This window comes from Spermophilus citellus (genome assembly GCF_964194105.1).
Source record: "Spermophilus citellus genome assembly, chromosome: 19".
Classification (NCBI taxonomy): Eukaryota; Metazoa; Chordata; class Mammalia; order Rodentia; family Sciuridae; genus Spermophilus; species Spermophilus citellus.
Genome location: NC_138201.1, coordinates 17,185,676 through 17,204,441, shown reverse-complemented (window position 1 = coordinate 17,204,441; position 18,766 = coordinate 17,185,676). Strand labels below are relative to the sequence as shown.

Sequence of the window (18,766 nt, the reverse complement as noted above, 5' to 3'; positions counted from 1 at the left end):
AATTTTTTAGACCTTTTTATTTACTTTTATGCGATGCTCAGGATTGAACCAAGTGCCTCACACATGCTAGGCAAGCATCTACCACTGAGCCACAACCCAATCCCCTAATTTTTAAATTTTGAGATAGGGTCTTGCTAAGTGGCTTAGGGCCTCCCTAAGTTGCTGAGGCTGGCCTCAAAATGTCTATCATCCTGCCTCAGCCTCCTGTGTCACTGGGATTATAGGTGTGCGCCACGACACCCAGCAAAGAAAAATAATTTTTAAGGGGCTAAGGACAGCTAAAAATCATAGAGTGAGCATAAGTGTGAATCAAAAAGACAAAAGATTAAATTTATATCAGTTTAGCTGCAACTGAATTGGGAAGAGAGAGCTGAAAAGCAATGATGATGGATATAAAATGTATTATATTCTTATTTAATGTGTGAGGGACTGGCATGTGATATTTGCCTTATATTATCTCATTTAATCCTTACAACAACCAGGTGAAGAATTATTACTAGTATGCTTGTTACTCATAAGGAAACAGAGATTTAGAATTTAGACATTTGCTGAGGTTGCACAACTAACAAGTGGTAGAACCGGTATTGAAACCAGCCCAAATCCTGTACATTTAAAAACTAAGCATCCTGCCTCTCTGGCAAATGGAGGCTAGATTCTACTGGACCTTAAATATGAAGTTTAGGACTTTGAGCTCTATTCTCTAAGCCTGGGGATCCACTAAAAGATTCTGACTAGGAGAAAAATATGATTAGAGATTTTAAAAGGACGTGCACTTGGTAGAAATGGGCAAGAAATGGAAGCCCACTTATGGGGCTGTCATGAATAATGGAGGTGAGGATAGAGGCCCCAGCTCTGGAATAATAGTTATGGGGATAGAACAAAGGAATAGTTCTTAAGAACATTGAAACATATTGAATAATTCACTGCTGCAGTGTTCACTACTCAAACCCAAATCGTCTTGAGATATCAAGTGTGTCATGGGTCAAAACCAGCTACCCACATTTATTCTGGGCCACTCCCACGCCACCCAGGTCTAGGTGCTGGGTTGAGGTCTTCAGAGTATTTGCAGATCAGGATTTGCTGATCCTCTCTGGACCTTGCCTTGCAATATATCTTACCAAGGATCCCAGAAGTCCCAACTTGTCATCCAATGTCCCATCAATCATTCAATCTCCCTCCCCTAGGAACTAAATCTGGAAAAACTAGGGTTTGTCGGGTGCTCATGGAACTTAACCTGATCTGGGGGGGGGGGTAGCTGTAGCTTTCTGCTGTGAACTGCCTGGAGGAGTTAGCTGATTGGTGGGAATTCTTATCAGAAGAGATGTATGTGGATATGAAGTGGCCGAAAATGACCAGAGAGGCGGGGTTCCCCGGGGAGCATTCATTTACACGTGGGGTGAGGCCCCTGGAACAGGTCTCTGGTGTACTTTCCACCCCTCTCCCTTAGGTTATCTGCTTGATAAAGGTGGCAGGCTGCGGAATAGGTCCCGTGAAATCATAGAAGAAAAGAGTCCTGAAAATACATGTTGGTGGACAATCGTGTGTGTGTGTGTGTGTGTGTGTGTGTGTGCGCGCGTGCGTGCCTGTGTGTAACTATATCAATATCTAAGTGAGATAGAAAGCAACTTCTTGAACGGATAGGGTGGAGGGTAAACCAGAGGGATCAACTAGTTGCATTACTTTTCCATATATTTACCAGTGATGGATTTCAAATCCAAGGAGACTTGTCAAGTGTGAGCCCAACGCTCAGATATAGAAGTCAACTATAATGAGGGACAGCCTCATGGGGTTATTGTGAGAAACTACTACCTCTTGCTTGAAGGGTTCTGGGTAAACAGCTAAATATAGACAAATGTAAGGGATGTAGATGATGATTTTTTTCAGGGGGAAAATATTATTCTGCATGTAATCAGTAATCTGTCAATTAGACGGAATTATGACTGTTTATTTCTAAACAAGATTTGGAATGCATTTTTTTTTTCTCTTTTGAAATCAATAACCTAAATGGGACTAGACGTTTATTTCAAAGGGAAACTACTCAAAACACATCTGAGACGCCTTTTCTGGAACTCATTTGCTTCAGAACCAGTTTACAAGCCATGTGACATTATCTCATTAACTGAGGGTCGTTGCGTTTTGGATCTTACATGGTATCCAGTTTAATCATGAGATCTAAGGCCCAAAGGCTTTTAAGTGTTTTTATTTATTTTATTTATTGTTTTTAAAGTTTTTCATTTTTTTTTAATATTTATTTTTTTAGTTATTGGCGGACACAACATCTTTGTTGGTATGTGGTGCTGAGGATCGAACCCGGGCCGCACGCATGCCAGGCGAGCGCGCTACCGCTGGAGCCACATCCCCAGCCCTTTTAAGTGTTTTTAAATCAAGATTCACCCCCTAAAGAAATGATTCTTAATCTGTGTGTGTATGTGTGTGTCTGTGTGTTGAGACTCGGCTGAAGCACACAATATGCAGAAAACACAAAATGGTTTGTGCAGCCATCTCTGGCTTCTCAGGTTAAAAAACCCTAATTTTTCTGAGTTACAGAAATCCAACAAATGTACCACAGATCTAAGGGCAATCATTTCATGTCTATAAGCAGCAACCTATTGGAATAAATGTTTAGCCTCTCAAGAGGAATTGCTTTGAAGGAAGCCACCCCACTGCAGGAGTGTGATATGGAGTGAGTGTTTAACAGCGAGTCCATGGTAGACACATGGGGTCTGTGTTGTCATTTCTATAGCTGTCATGTTTTTCTTTTTTTGGGGGGGGGGTTGCTAGTGGGATATTCCTGGCAGCGCATCTGCCTCTCCAGGTGTCTACCCTCAACTCAATTTAACCAATTCAACTTAAAGGCCATGGCCCCAGGGAAAGGACCAGATGTGCTGAAATTGCCCTGGAGGCCCACCTGGTTATGGAACTGGAGAAAGGCATGATTGGCATTTGTTTGGCTGTTCTGGGAAGAGTCCTGAGGAAGGAGAGTTTGTGTGTTTTCTGAGAGAAAGAGGAATTCTTGTGATTGTCTCATGTGCCAACCTGCCAACCACTGTTAGCATGTTGTTAGCTCATTTAATTATTTACAAAATTTTTAGAAAACTTTATGGTGCTGGGGAACTGAATCTAGGGGTGCTCTACCACTGAGCTACATCCTCAGCTTCCCGCCACCCCTTTTAAGTTTTTTTTTTTTTTTTTTTTTTTTTTTGAGACAGGGTGTTGCTAAATTGTGCAAACTGGCCTTGAACTTGTGATCCTCCTGCCTCAGCCTCCCAATCGCTGAGATTCCAGGTGGGAGCCACCACACCCACATAGCTCATTTAATTCTTAAACTGCTCTGCAAAGTAGTAGCCTTATCATTTTATAGATGAGCAAATTGGCCTGCAGAAAAGCTAAGTAACTTATTGGGCAAGGCCAAGGAGCTCGTAATTAGCACAGCCAAGATTTAAATGCAGATTGGATTCCCAAACCCAGGTTCTTCCCACTGTGGGGCACTGTCTCTTCCCATTTCCTGTTGGCTTCAGTGAGAGTTCCCATAACCTCTCCCTCCCTGGAGGGCCCCGGAAATGAAACCCATTTCTTTACTCTTAGGAAGGATCATGTCCTGCATGACCCCTCAGACATCCAGGATGAAGACACATTTGCTTCTAGTACTAACCCCCTTTGTGACCTTGGCAAACTCCTCCGTTTTTCTCATCTGTAAAATAAGGGGACAGAATTAGATGCTACTTCCAGCCACAAAGTTCAGTAACCATATTCTTTGCCCCATTCCCTCAGCTGCTGTGCCTTCCCATCCTGTGAGCTGGGCATGCTCACCTTTTACCCTAAGCTAGAAGCATGCTCCACGGTGACATGTGCTGCTTAGTGTCCATTTTACACTTGCTTACCTATCTTATTCTCCTTCCACATCTTTTCTGAGCTCATCTGAATTCCTCACATATTTTTAACACCTATATAATATTCCTATTTATTTATTTATTTTTTCTTTTTTAAGATGGGGTGTTGGTACGTTGCCTAGGCTGGTCTTGAACTCCTGGGCTCAAGCAACCCTCCTGCCTCAGCCTCCCAAATAGCTGGGACTAATAGTATTCCTATTTATGAGTGAACTACCATATACATTTTAATTCCCTATAGATAGTTGTTTTTTTTTAAAATTATTTCTTCTTTTTAGATACACATGACAGTACAGTGTGTTTTGACATATTATACATATATGGATTATAACTTATTCTAATTAGGATTCCATTCTTGAGGTTGTACATGATATGGAGTTTCACTGGTGTATGTTCATATCTGAACATAGGAAAGTGATGTCCAATTGAGATGGTTGGTTGCTTCCATTTTTTTTTTTTCAGTGTTTTGATCAATATTCTTTGACTTGCCTCCTCCTGTATATGTGAAGAGAGTCTTCAGTGTAACTGTCCAGAGATAGAATTGCTCAATCACCGGGTTTGTGCATGACATGTTGCCAAATTGTTCCCTGACGTGATGGTACCAACACGTGCTTCCCTGGCCATGTGTAAGTTCCGTTTCTCATATCCTCACCATTAACTGTCAGGTTTCACTTTTTTCCAATATTTTGATTGCATTTTTCTTATGGTGATTACATTTTCTTCTTCTATCTCCCTTTGCTGGGTGATAAACTTTGTAAGCTTTGTTTAACTCTTTTTTTTTTTTTTTTTTTAATATTCCTCCCTTGAAACTTAGAGAGTGTAGGAAGTACACAATAAGGAGTTGTGAAGAGTCAGGTGAGCGGTGCATGCCTCTAATCCCAGCGACTTGGGAGGCTGAGGCAGGAGGATTACAAATTCAAGGCCAGCTCAGCAACTTAATGAGGCCTTTAGCAACACAGTGAGACCCTTTCTCAAAAAAAAGGGAAAGGGGGCTTGGGAATGCATCTCAGTGGTAAAACAACCCTGGGTTCAATCCCCAGTACCCACCCCCCCAAAAAACCCAAAAGTTTATAAAAACAGTTGTGAGTAAATACATAATGGACAGAATTAATTTATATTGATCCAAGGAGATGACTGAGTTCCATGAGGATATAGATGAGGCTTTCTATATTTATTGATCTGGGGTGAAGATGGAGGTAGAATATACCCCAAAACTGCAGAGGTGATTTGCATGGTCAGCACAACTATCTATAAGGCCAAAATCTTAAAACATCTATAGAACTGTGACCAGCTTTTTCGGGATCCCATCCTTTCGGTCCTTATTTCTTTTTTTTTTTTTAAAGAGAGAGTGAGAGAGGGAGAGAGAGAGAGAGAGAGAGAGAGAGAGAGAGAGAGAGAGAGAGAGAGAGAATTTTTTTTTTAATATTTATTTTTTAGTTCTCGGCGGACACAACATCTTTGTTGGTATGTGGTGCTGAGGATCGAACCCGGGTCGCACGCATGCCAGGCAAGCGCGCTACCGCTTGAGCCACATCCCCAGCCCCCTTATTTCTATCCTAGTATTCATCAAGCATTTAGTGACTGTTGTGAGGAACCCATTTCTCTGTCTCTGGGGCCATTTTTATTAAGTACCAAGAGGCCCGTGTCTGAATGGAACTCCCCCACCCATGGTCCCCGCCCAATACTAAGGGTTGGGTACAATCCATGTGTCCTTTGGACTAAGGTTGCTGCATGACCTATGGTAAATGTCTGCTCTTTTTGTCCCCCCAGCTGTTCCTCCAGGATGACTCATTTTCTAAATAAGCTACTTGTGATTTTTTTGGTCTGACATCACATGTGGAAGAATGAGTAATTTTTCAAGAACCAGAATTATATTTGATCCGAATAAGATATATAATGTATGTTACTCATGGTTGGAGGACAAGGGGTCAACGTTGGTAAGGAAGATCTTTGGTGAATGCGTCTCATTTTGTAATCACATTATACAAAATTTAATAAAATTACATTTTATGGCCTCTGCTAGATTAAACAAATAGTATGGTGTAGTTATGAAGGCCATGAGTTTTGCTTCTATATTGCTTGGGTTTAAAGTCCAGCTTTATCACCTGACCAGCCAGGTGACCTCAAGCATGTTATTGAACTTTGATGTACCTTCATTCCCTCATGTATAAAATAATAGTACTTATCCTAGAGCCTGGTCTTAAGAAATAATTAAGTTATTATATGTTAGAATAGTACCTGGAAGTTAACTGGTTCCGTGGAAGTGTTACTAGAGACTTCTTCAAATCCATCACAATCTTTATGCTCATAGTAAGTGTTCAATAAATGCTTCTGAGTACATGAATGCATTCTATTGAAAATATTTGCAATCGGGGGGACAGAAGCAATGATAAGCGGAGGATTCTTGGTTGCAAAGGGGTTCACTGCAGGCCACCTCAAAATATGCCACGTTGGGAACATACTGTTCATTTTGAACTCAACAGGGAAGCAATGACAGAGATAGGAAGGATTCTCTGACCCTCTTTGTGCCTGAAGCATAATCTAAAACTTCTCACATGGAAGGTGTCTCACCCTCAACCAATACAAGATGGAGCAGAACATTCCTAGCACCAGAGACAGGGGATTGACGCAGGGATGGATCTGTACAAACAAAACCTTCCTGAGATCTGTAACTTCTCTTCCTTTAATTTTCTATTGACTCTCTCACAATTTATTGGCATTTGCTCAGACTCCTTTGTCTTATCTCATCATAATTTATCATTCCTTGTTTAATCTGGCCTATGTTTTGGGCCTAACAGCTTGTTCGGGCCTTCACTTTTCTTAAGAAGACTCCTGTGTGTGTGTAAGAATGTTAAATAAAATGCGTATGCTGGGGCAGGGATGTAACTCAGAGATAGATAGAGTGCGGGCTTAGCATGAGTGAGGCCCCGGGGTTCCATCCCCAGCACTCCAAAAAATAAATAAATAAATAAAATAAAAAAAGCATTTGTTTTTGTCTCATCCTGTGTTCAACTCATTCTCAGGCCCAGCCAGTCACAGAAGAGGGCAAGAAGGACACGTTCCTGCCCCTGTTGTCGCTGGAACTAGAAGGAACCCTGCAGATCAATTACCTTGAGCCTCACCATGCCCCCACCTTTTGATTGGTTTGTGCCCTAGTTACGGGTGTGAGGGCTACCTCGGCTCAAGTGCCACTCAAGGGGGGCCTCCACTTCTTGTTTTGCACATCTCAATCCTTAATCCTGGAAAACATGGGATGAGTGTGACTTAGAAAGGAAATTCACCTCTGACTTGTTAGTATCTACAGCTTGGGAGGAGGGTTGGCGTGATGGCGGCATTTGGAGGAGTGTTATCTTGTTGACTTGGATGGGTATCGTGCGCAGGAAATTAGATATGATGTGAATAGATTTGTTTTTATCAGTGCCAACGTGCATTGATCTTCAGAGCATTTGTGGCCTTTGGGAACACACTTGAGCATCAAGGAGTCAGGAAGAAGCCACAGCACAATCCCTTGGAGCCCACCTCCACTGCGGGCCTCTCTCCAGGATGCCTGTGTGGGACCCTGTCCATCAGAGCAGCTCAGTCCATTGATGTTGGCACCACCACATGGGCATTAGCTGAAGAGCTCAATAGACCAGAAAAGTGGGTCTCACCTGCCTCATACAGGAGCAGGGGTGCTAGGGTTATGGAAATGGTTTATTGAAAGGCTGAGTTGCCGTAGGAAGGCCTCATGTCTTGGAGGAGGCTGATTTGCTGGGGTGTGTTGGAGGCCCAGTGTTAAGTGGCGTGTTAAGGATGGACACATCCTTGCAGCCACTCGTGTGTACCTATAGTCACGCCCACACACACTCACAAGCAGCCTCACCCTCCTAGGTTTTCATTGCCTACACTCACAAACACACATGCGCGTGCCTCTCATATGCTCTCTCAGCCTGAAGGGCGGCCCAGGGGAGACCTCATGGCTGAATCAAATGCTGGTGAACGTTGCTGCTTTTATTACACCAAAGGTCTGACATTTATTAGGTGAGGAACACAAAACTGGGCAGACTGCTGTTAATAGTGGCATGCATTCTCCTCTATGGTGTAGCTTAGGAGTTCAAGGTCACTGCACTCATACGAAAGAAACAGTCTCCAGAGAGGACACTGCAGATCTAGTTTTCTGGAATGTCACAGACTTATGGTGCTTTGCCACCACAGCAGCTTAAGGATCGTGGGGAGTCGGGCGAGTTGGGGTGCTTTGAACAGGTGTGACAAGGAATCGGGAAGGTTCTTAAAACACAGAGCCAATGGGACATCTAGGTAAGCTCACACTTCCCACACAGGTGGCACGGGCTACGAGGGGGCATGCTTCGCACTGCCTAGGAGCTGAGGAAGCTGTCAGGAGTCCTCAGAGTGAATCTGGCTTCACGGAAAGAAGACACAATGGCGCTGTCACAATAAGGCCACTAAACGCACAGTGACGACTACAGAAGGAAGCTCTCACGACTACAGGGGAGCAGCTCTTTCCTCTCTGGGTAGGCACCTGCCCTGAGTCTGTCACATGGTCCTTTCTGGGCTGCACAACATCACTGAGCACGACGGAGCAGAGGAAGGGGGCCATACACGTCAAAGTCAGGGGACACGGCCACCAAGCGTGGCTGACCGTTGTTGGTGAATGTCTGGGTGCCTTTCCTGGCTGGGTCGGGTGCCCCCATGTGTCTGCAGAGCTAATCTGAAAAGAGGCCGGCAAAGGACTTCCTCAAGCTCCGGATGGTCTCCGCTTGGGCTGCGTCCTCACTGGTTGAAGACCGGAAGAAGGAGGACTCAGAGAAGCTGAAGGCATTTGTCAGGGACTGCGACTTGCTTGAAGATAAAAACCAGAGAGAAGGTGAGAGGGTGGGGTTCCAGCGAGGCAGGGAAGGACACACAACCGGAGCCCCCACTCCCACCCCAGGGAGGCCACGGGTGGCTATGCTACCAGGGCATGCTATCAGGGCCACCAGGGCTGTGCTACCAGGGCCACGGGTGGCATGTGCTACCGCTCATGCTACCTCCTCACCTTAGGTGCTGCTGAGATAGGAAAGGACGGGGCAGCAGGAGAACGAGAGAGAAGGGGGGAAAGAGAGACGGGGAGGAAGAAAATGGGGTGACTCAAAAGCTTTTATTTTTTAAAAATTTTCCTTTCTTGCAGTGCAGGCCTCCTGCAGGCTGGACAGGCGCTGTCCTCTGTGTCCCTAGCCCTGTTGCTTCTGTTGAATGCTAAAGGGACTGAGGGATAAATTTCAGAGGCCCCCAACTTGGAAAGTGCTATTCCAGGAACATCACACCCTGCTCCTCTGCTAAAAGACAAGAGAGCAGGGGCCTGTGGGCTCTCGCCTTTGCCTTTCCAGCAGCTGCCAAGTGGTGGATTTGGCATCGGAAGATTCTGGTTCCAAGTCTTGGTTCTGTCACTCGTGCCTGACCTTGGGCAAATCATGTGACACTTGGGTTTTCACTTGTGACATGAACATGTCTGGTCCAACGATACCTAGGCCCTCTTGGTCCTTTCCTCTCTATTGTCAGACTCTAAAGGAACCTTTTGTCTTGGCCAAAACCTCTAATGGCTCCATTTTCCTGTTCTTAAAGTGGGCGTGGTCACCCCTGCAAGTCTCTCAGCCCAGATATGAGGTCTGTAGGGCTCAGGGCATGGAGGAGCAAGAGATATGTATCAGGACATGATTACTAGACAGTCTGCTAATGAAAAAAACAGAACGACCACATTTTAGGGACCTGTTTTTCCCTTTGGAGACCAGTGAGTGATCCAAACGAAAATAACCGTGAAGGTAGGAGGCCACGAGCAGGTCAAGCCCACAGTCTTGAAGGGGACAGCAGTTCTGGCTTTTCTGGGGTCCTGGCTTGTCTCCTCCTTGACTTGCACCAAATCCCTTTCCTGATGATTTCCAGCTCCAGAACTCTCCTCCTGGTGTCCTCTCCTAAATGCAGGAAAACTGCTTCTGTAGGACTTGTAGCAGGCTCTCCTCCTGCTGTGAACAGATGGCCTGCCTTTCATTAGGGCTGGGGACAAGCCCCAGCACGCTGGCCCCTGCAAGGGAGGGAATTCCTGTAGGCCCAACAGGCAGAGGGCACCAGGTACAGGCCTCCAGCTTGTCATCAGTCACTGGCTCTATTTGACAGCTTCAGCCCAGAGGCGGTGATGGCCTAAAGATCTGCCCTCAGGCGGGGGCAGGGCTGGCTCTTGGAAAGGCAGGAGAGACTGGAAACTCAACACCAGCAAGAAGGTACAGAGGCAGGCAAAATGTGGGAGGTGCCACCGGCTGGTGCTGGGGAGAGGAGCCGGTAGTGCCCTTCCCCTCACCTGGGATGGGAAGGCCCAGAGAAACTGAGCATCTGGACCCCGGAGCCCCAACGCTGGCTCTGCACTAACTAGAGGAGTGGCTTTGAAAAAGGAAATCCAGGGCTGGGATTGTGGTTCAGCGGTAGAGTGCGCGTCTAGCATGTGTGAGGTCCTGGGTTCGGTCCTCAGCACCACATAAAAACAAATGAACAAAATAAATGTGAAAAAAATGAATCTCTCCCTAAGCAAGGTTTTCTCATCTATGTGATGACTAGGTGATTTCCAAGTGGCTCATTAGAACCCTGAAAATCTGAAGCCTCCTTTTCTCCCTCCCTAAAGATAGATTTATTGGATCTGAGAAGCCTGGGTGGGTCCCTCCTATCCTCTTAGGGCGACAGCAGTCAGTGGTGTGTCTTATTCTGGGGGAGCAGGGGGAACTAAACGCCTTTCCCAAGGACAGTTCTGCTATTTCCAAGGGGTCCCCAGTGCTTTCTTGTGTCACAGTACACTGTGGAGGGGTCTTCCAGGTTGAGAGCTGGGAATAAGGGAACTCAAGAGGGCCTCCTGGGGACCTCTATCTGGGAACTCCTCTGCTGCCCACATCTACTTTGGACAGAGTTGAAGGTCAAGTGGACTTGGGGTTAACTACTTTCTCCTCTTCCTTCTGGACTGCCCTGCTGATTGTACACCCCGAACTGCGAGTCAGAGGCAGGAAAGAGTGTAAAACCAAAAAGAAAAAAGATATGTATATTTTTAGAAGGTGAGAGAAAAGGAATAGAAAAGAGAGTGAGAGATGGGTTTAAAAAAAAAAAAAGACAACCAAAACCCTAGGCAACCCTCTGCCTCGGGGCTGTGTTCCTTGGGGTTGCCCAGGGCCCCCTAGGTTCAGTACAAGAAAAACTTCATAATTGTGCAGGAGCAGTGCCACTCCCCAGCAAGAAAGCGGGGTGGCTGTGAGCTTCTAGCTAGACCTTAGACTGTCATATCCCACTTCCCACCCCTCCCTAGTCAACCCCAAACATTCCCCTTACCCTAAACAACAACAACAACAAAAAAAACCCCAACACTAGAATACAAACACAAACACCAGCAAAAAAAATAAAATAAAATAAATAAAATATGTGTAGGAGGAGCCCTGCTTGAAGGAACTTTCTAGCAGCTCTGGAGCCCAGGAGGAGGGGCAGGAAGAAGGGGAGGGAGGAGCTGCTGCTTGTCTCTTACTTGAGCTGTGGGTGAGGCTGGGGCTTCTGCGGAGGAGCGGCTGGGGGTGGCTGGGCCTCTGCCAGGGAGTGGCTGCTGGAGGGTGCATCTCCGTGGGTGGCGGTGGGGCCGCCCGGCCGCTGAGGAGCCGAGGAGGAGGAAGAGGAGGAGGAAGAGGAAGGTGGCAGTGATGGTCCAGGGGGGAGCCGGCGTGGTGGCAGCACTCTGCCTGGGGGCTGCGTTCCTTGGGGTTGCCCAGGGCCCCCTAGGTTCAGTACAAGAAAAACTTCATAATTTAACCATTTCAAGGGTTTCCTCCGTAGAATCTATGTCTCAAAGGGTGTGGTTAAGTACCAAAGGGATATAAGTTCTACTCTGAGAAGCCACCCCAGGCTCTCGAGGGCTCCAAAGGGAGTCCCTGCCCTTGTATGTCATCACTGCATGCTCCTCCTCAGAGACATGGCAACTGAGTCACGGCAGAAATCAGGAGGACAGGGAAGAAAGCTGGGGTGACTGGGCCTCAGACAGAGGTAAGCTCTCTTACAGAAGGTCCCAGACCAGACAGACCCCATCCCACTCCTCAGAACTCCCAAATTCTATACGTCAGATGCAGGAGAGGGCCGAGGGGAGGAGCACCAGACAGGAATTCAGAAAACCCAAGAAAGAGTTATCAGCGACTCCCTGAGCAAATCGCCAAGCTTCTCTGGGTCTTGGTTTTCCCAACCATGAAACCATTAAACAATAAGTCCTGAATCTTTTAAGATGATAGTGTTGTTTTTTTCGGGGGGAGGGATGGGGGTACCAGGGATTGACCTCAGGGGCACTCAACCACTGAGACACATCCCCAGCCCTTTTATATATTTTATTTAGAGACAAGGTCTCACTGAGTTACTTAGCACCTCACTGAGGCCGAGGCTGGCTTTGAATTTGCGATCCTCCTGTCTCAGCCTCCCTTGCCACTGGGATTATGGGCGTGCACCACTGCGCCCAGCAGACGACAGTGTTTTGAAGATAATGGATGAGAAATTTCTTCAAAAAGAATTGGGCTTTAGGGTCATCACTCATCATCACAGACTGGCATTTGGCATCACTGGGCTGCCCTTGGTCCGGCTCCAAGCCTGTGTGGGTCTGACTGCCACACTTGGGCTTCAAAACTGTACCCCTAACTCCCACGACTAGGATCAGTCCTTTCTTCTCAGACACTCTTGCCTCTCATTGTCATCCTCGGGGGCTTTCAAGTGTGTGAAGAAAGTTGAACCTCATTGTCCCCTGGGGATTCTTGTAGGCACCATCTTGCAAGAAGCCCCTCTTTAAAGAACCAGTATACCTTTCTCCCAGCATGAAACACACAACCATCCAGTAGCCTTGAAAGGAAAAAAGCCCTTCTTCCTCTGGGGGTTGATGGGAGATACGGGTAGAACCAGTTTGCCCAGATTTGGCTGAAGAGTGGGAAGGGTCCCTACACTCAGAAGTCAAAAGATGACCCCACAAGCACATGTAAACTAGTGGAAATGATGCTTGACTGGCCTGGAAGATCCAGCTTTTGGCCTCAATCCCATGGGCTGGCTGGAAACAGTGAGCTTACAGAAACTCAACAGGAGCTGAGAGTTGTATTCCTACTTAGTTTTCTAGAAACACCAGAACCCTCGGATTCTGGGGAGGCAGGACCGTGTGTCTATGCCACTATGCCCTCATGACTGTAAGTTGGCTCCCTTAGGACAGGCCACAGGTTCCCCTTTATCATCTTAACCAATGAATATCAGGGTTAGTTACACATAAATAGGTACATACATAAATACATGAAATTCTGCATGTTTAAGAAGTTCACAGTTCAAGTCAAGTAACTATGGAGGATGACAGATTAGAAGATTATTCCACGTCAATCAGCTCTTGTGTCTCCCCAAGCTTCACATCATCTGTATTAGGATTTTCTTGTAAAGTCATTCAGGTTGAGAGCTCAGCCTCTTGTTCCAGAACCCTGCGTGCTTTCCCACTGTACAGAGAGGTGAATAGCCAGAAACTTTACAACTTAACACTGAAGACAGATATAACTTTTCCTTTATTGCACATTAAGCTGTACAAGAGAGTCACAAAAGAGAGAGGTACTTCAATCACACTCCAGCATTGGCTGAGGGTCTCCCAGCTGGATCAGTACAAAAAAAAGGGGGGAGTGGGGGACAACATCAGAAATGTGTACAAAACACCTGAACGGCAATCCTACACTGTGACACAGATGTCCCTCAGGCCACAGAGTTGTCCCTTAGCATGCTGCCTGAGGGCACATGACAGTCAGGTGATACGCTCTGCTTGCGTTTGGCAGTGGGAGTCCTGATTGGTTTCTCCCTGCCTCAGAGGCCGCGGCTGACCCCACCTTTGTAGCCTGACTGAATTCAAATGGCAACTTTGTATTTGTGGCTCACTGAATGTCACATGAAAAGCACCTGGATGTACACACTGATAACATGCAGAGAAGCAACACCACCATCAGCTCACTGCTTGGACAAAAATATTCGAAAAACAAAAATAAATGCGTTCCTCCATTCTGGGAAATGTTACTGTCTACCATTTCATCAGATTGGGAGGTATTTAAGGACCTGATTCTTAAGCAACCCACCTGCGAGTGCACATGTGCGTGTATGTATATATTTACAACAGACTGACTACCACCATCATCCAAGGGAGGGATCACAGGCAAGAACATTCACACTCTGTGCATTTCTCTATGGATTTTGCCAAAGGAGAACCAGGGCATGTGCCCCTTGACATGTCCCTCAGGATCTATGCTGCCAACCCTGCTGACTCCTCAGACCTGGTCGCCTAGAATGGAGCCAGGTCGGTACAGAGGTTCGAGGGAATGTCAAAGTAGAGCCAGAAGCATTTCTTGTAAAAGGCAAACTGCTGGCACCAACTCCCCAGGGCCACGGTGCTAGAGAAGGCCACTTGGTACCCGTTCCCAGCCCTGCCCGGAGATGGCAAGACGAGGCACTGATTCTGAGTCCTGGTTTAATGAACTGCCGCATCATCTGCCCAGATGCTTCCTGCTGCGGGCAAGGGGACCAACTGGGAGGGCTCTTCCAGCTGCGAAGCCTCTGTCCAACACACACACAAGCTACATGGGAGACAGCTCCTTCCAGAAAGCTCTGCATTCCCAGGCCCGTGGCGGGCTATAGAAGCAGCTGAGAACTAAAGCTGGCATCAACCTCCGAGTTCCATGGGCAGTGTAACCTACCCACTGGGGTGACGCAGGGTGTCTAGGTTTGGTGTCACATCACCACGCCTCAGGAATGGGCAAACCCTTCCCAGAATTTTAGTAGCTCCCTGCATTCTCTCTCCAACATTGCTGAAGAATCATCTCTGAACGTAGGTCAAGCTTTGGGGAACACAAAACAGCCCTGGCACCAGAAAAAATGCACGTATGGCTGGTTCAGAAACAGCAACAAGGAAGGAATGACTTTGGGGGTCTGAGATCAACACACGGAAAACACGAGTTCACTTGGATATTGCACATCGGCGGCCCCGTTTTTTTGTTTGTTTGTTTTTGTTTACTCTCATGAGTTCATCATCAAAATGAAGGGTACACTGGGATGTAAAATACAGAACACATTCCTGGAAGTAGCTTGTTCTTTGTATTTCATCACTAAAAACACAAGAGCTCTACAGGCACAAGCCAGCCTATTCACATAAACTCAAAACGGCACCAAATTTTAGCAAATGGAGGAAAAAGGTGGATGCCTTCAAATTCAACGGATGAAGCTATGGAAATCAGATCTTGAAAATCTCTTAAAAGTTCTATTTACCCTAGACATGCAGAAAGGAAGCGAAAGCACAGTTCACTGAGGATCCCAAGCACACTCTTGGAGGTCAGTGGGAGGGGTGTTAGTCTGAGCCTGCGGGAGGAGTCGGGGGGAGCTGGGTTTTATTCCTGTGGCCTGTTTCTGCCCTGTCCATCCTCCATGCTCCTAGCTCACCCGGCATCATCTAATACTTTAAAAAACACTAGCAAACCCGCCCGTAAGGTAGAGTCCCACTGGACTTGGGAGAGGCACGATTCTTTTGTACACTGTTGACAAACAGCCCTGGAATCACAAAGTTATACAGAGAAACGTTAAGTGAGCATTACAAGCACGAACAGGAACAGGTCAAGAACCAGACAGAGGAGCTGACACTGCATAGGAAAAACACAGTCCAGTCAGCACTGAGAACAGAACACAGTAACAGGCACCGACCAAGTGGAGGGCTGTTCTCCCCTCCCCTACTTTCCTTTCTTTCTTTTTCTTTTTTTTATGTTTTGTTTTATTTGTTTTTTTGGCTTAAGATTTTCTGCTTTTGAAAAATTAACTACCCATCACTTTAAGAGGCTTGGACTTGTTTTGGCCCTACTGCAATGCCATTACAGTCGAGAATATACTGTAAACAACCTTGCGGGGGTGGCCGCTGAGGTGGGGTCTTGCTCGAATCCGGATCCTTAAGGGTTCCACTCTGGAAGACAAAAATGCAAAAGAGATAAAAACAAAACACTCCAAGCAAATTCCAAAGAGAAACCCCTGTGGCTCCTTGGCAAGGCTGCAACAGCACCCGGTGGGAGGGGTCATGAGTTTGTGCTGTTCCAGGAACACCTGGGAGGGACCCCGAGCCTCTGGGCCTGGGGCGAGGTGGGGGCAGTGTGGGGAGTAGGACCACCTTGACACCTGAGCCCGAGGCTCCTCGACCTCTTTTTCCTTTGCTTTTCTTTAGGCTTGCTCCTTTCTAGAAGCTTTGGGTCTTGCACGATCACCTGTGTTCTTCTCTGGCACCTGCCTGGTGTCCAGATTCAGGGAGTTTCAGCACCCAACTCCAGACAGGGTTGGTGGCTCCAGGGGCAGGGGGAGTGGTGGCTGGGCCAGGTGACTAACTCAGCCGTGGCTCACTGCTGGAGTGGACTCTGGGGTGGGATCAGTTCTGGGGCCGAATCAGGGTCCTATCTACTCTTTGGGCAGGGATGGACCACAGAGAGGAGGAGACAGCCATTTTTTTCCCAGAACCCTCTTTCCCCAAAAGGAAGCAATAAGACATTAATGCTCGTAAAGTGCTCAAGGCCAAGCTGTCTTCCCCTCTCACACAGCAGAAAGGACACTTTGCCCAACAACATGGCTCTGCTCCCATGCTTCCTCTCTTTCCAGCTGTGATTCTGATTATGCCCTGACAGGATCAAAGACTAACATCTGGATGAAGAGCAGTGAGCACTTGGAGTTTGACTTGAGTACAGGGGAAGCACTCTCAAAGCCTAAGGCCTGCCAAGTGGGCTGACAGTGACGTCAAACAGGGGGCTTCCGAGGCAGGGCTGTGAAGCGAGCTAAGTATATCTTCGGCATTCTCCCACTTCCTCTTTTCAGTGCTCCTCTCCCCTTGTGACAGGCCCCCAGCTCTACTCCCACATTAACGCCATTTCTCCATGTTCCCTCTTTCCCCTGGGCCTTGATTCTGGCCATCTATCTCACCTCCCGCTTATTAGGGCCTGTTTTCAGACTTATGACCAAGTAGAAGTGTTACCCTTCCCAGTGTCACAGCTTTCTTGACAACAGCATTATCTCAAACTGTTCTAACAAGAGGATTTGGGATCGTAACAGGCAGAGATATCTCAAATGTCCTTGGTCATGACAGCAGAGAGTACCCATCCTCCCTGTAACCCCCAGCTACTCGAAAGTCACAGCAAGAACACTGCACGACTTTTCCTTTCTTCCAAACAGTCTCGTGGGGTCTGTGAGACTGTGCCTGAGCCCTGATCCTGAAATACCCGCATCCTGCTTGCCACGTGGAGATGACTCTGTCCAGCCAGCCATCAAGGCTCCGCAGTTATCCCCTCCTGGCATCTAAGATTCACCATCTTTTGTTTACCAAGATGGTCCGACCTATATCAGTTCTTTCTGAGACTAGAAAGTCTCTTAATTCTTCTAACTCTTCTCTCTCCAATCCTTCATCTCCATGGTTACCTCTCATCCTCCTAAACCCCTTCCCCAGCTGTGCTACTTAGCTTCTCTAAGTGACTTAGAGCTCACACTTCCTGGGTGCTTACTGCATGCCTGGGAACATGGGGCTATTTTTATGCACTATCTCCCGTATACCTTGCAGTGGTTCCATGAGATAGATAACTCTTTTATCAGCATCCCTAATTGCTTCGGCATGGTTGGAATCAAACTTTCGAAACTTCTCTCTGCTTCTTCTTCTTCTTTTGGTACTGGGGATTGAGCCCAGGGGCACTTAAGCACTGAGTCACATCCCCAGCCCTTTTTAATATTTTGTTTAGAGACAGGATCTTGCTGAGTTGCTTAGGGCCTAGCTAAGTTGCTGAGGCTGGCTTTGAACTTGTAATCCTCCTGCCTCAGCCTCCCGAGCCACTGTGATTACAGGTGTGTGCCACTGCGCCCAGCTAGACTTTACTCTTGTTTATGTCCTAAATGGGCCTGATCCTCCTAGTCCTGACCTTGCCATGCCATCCATGTGACAGCTTCTGCCTGCCTGAGATGGACACTCAATTATTGAATAGCAAAAGTCACACAGCTTGTCTCCACCAGCTAGACAAGTTCTCGCCAGCCTCCTCCCCCAGGGCATCATTTCAGGTATTAATGATGGCTACCAATGAATCACCTCAGACTCTGGTTAAGATGAGTTTATACCATTACCCTCCAAGAAAATTTCAGAGAGGGTTACAGAAAACCACACAGCAGGAAAGTAGAACCAGGGCCAGTGAACCACAGCTCCAGAGAGGCAGACTTTCACTATTGTAAAAAACGGAACAGGCTATCTTAGGAGGTAGATGTGTTCATGCACAGCTGGAGAATGACCTGACAAAGATATTGTAGAAAAGAAGATACATCTATTTAATATGAAATTTATTTATTTAATCTAATAAACAGGAAAGGTCCTTCTAACCCTGAGAAACTACGGGTCCAGAAAGAAACTTCTAAAATTCCATAGATGAATTTTATTGAGAGAACTCCAGCCACTCACAGGATGAGCTCACAGAGGGGGTACACCACAAAGGCTAGCCCCAGCTCTCCTCAACCACAGAAATACACATGTGAGACTCTCAAGGATAAACTGAGCCCAAAAGTGTCCTTCCCAAAGCTTTGGGGAAGAACTCCCAAGGCAGTCCTTTGGGCTGGAGCCTGGGAATGTGCCTTGGCCACCCGAGATGGCGCCTAGGGAGCCTCTCCTGTTCCCGGCTCCAACGAGGTTGTGGACTGAAGACTTTTCAGGGGCTATGGGAGACTGAGAGGAGAGTCCCTAAGGACTGTCACTTGCCAGGCTGAGACACTCTGGCTCCGCCCACAAGCCTACTGTCGGCTAGGGGCTGAGGGCCTATTCCCTGTGGGGTTTGGCTACCATGGGA

At 47.0% G+C, this 18,766-nt stretch overlaps 1 protein-coding gene across 1 annotated transcript in view; it reads right to left on the bottom strand.

Moving 5' to 3' along the window:
• Nucleotides 1-7,915: 7,915 nt before the first annotated feature.
• SYN2 (synapsin II) overlaps nucleotides 7,916-18,766 on the bottom strand; it is a gene marked incomplete at its 5' end in the record, with an annotated part of 156,699 nt that continues 145,848 nt past the window's right edge. The window contains 3 exons of the mRNA XM_081276070.1: nucleotides 7,916-8,726; nucleotides 11,419-11,662; nucleotides 15,816-15,876. Of these exons, the coding sequence (XP_081132196.1) occupies nucleotides 8,591-8,726; nucleotides 11,419-11,662; nucleotides 15,816-15,876 (441 nt within the window). The 3' untranslated portion in view covers nucleotides 7,916-8,590. The remainder of the gene's footprint in view (nucleotides 8,727-11,418; nucleotides 11,663-15,815; nucleotides 15,877-18,766) is intronic.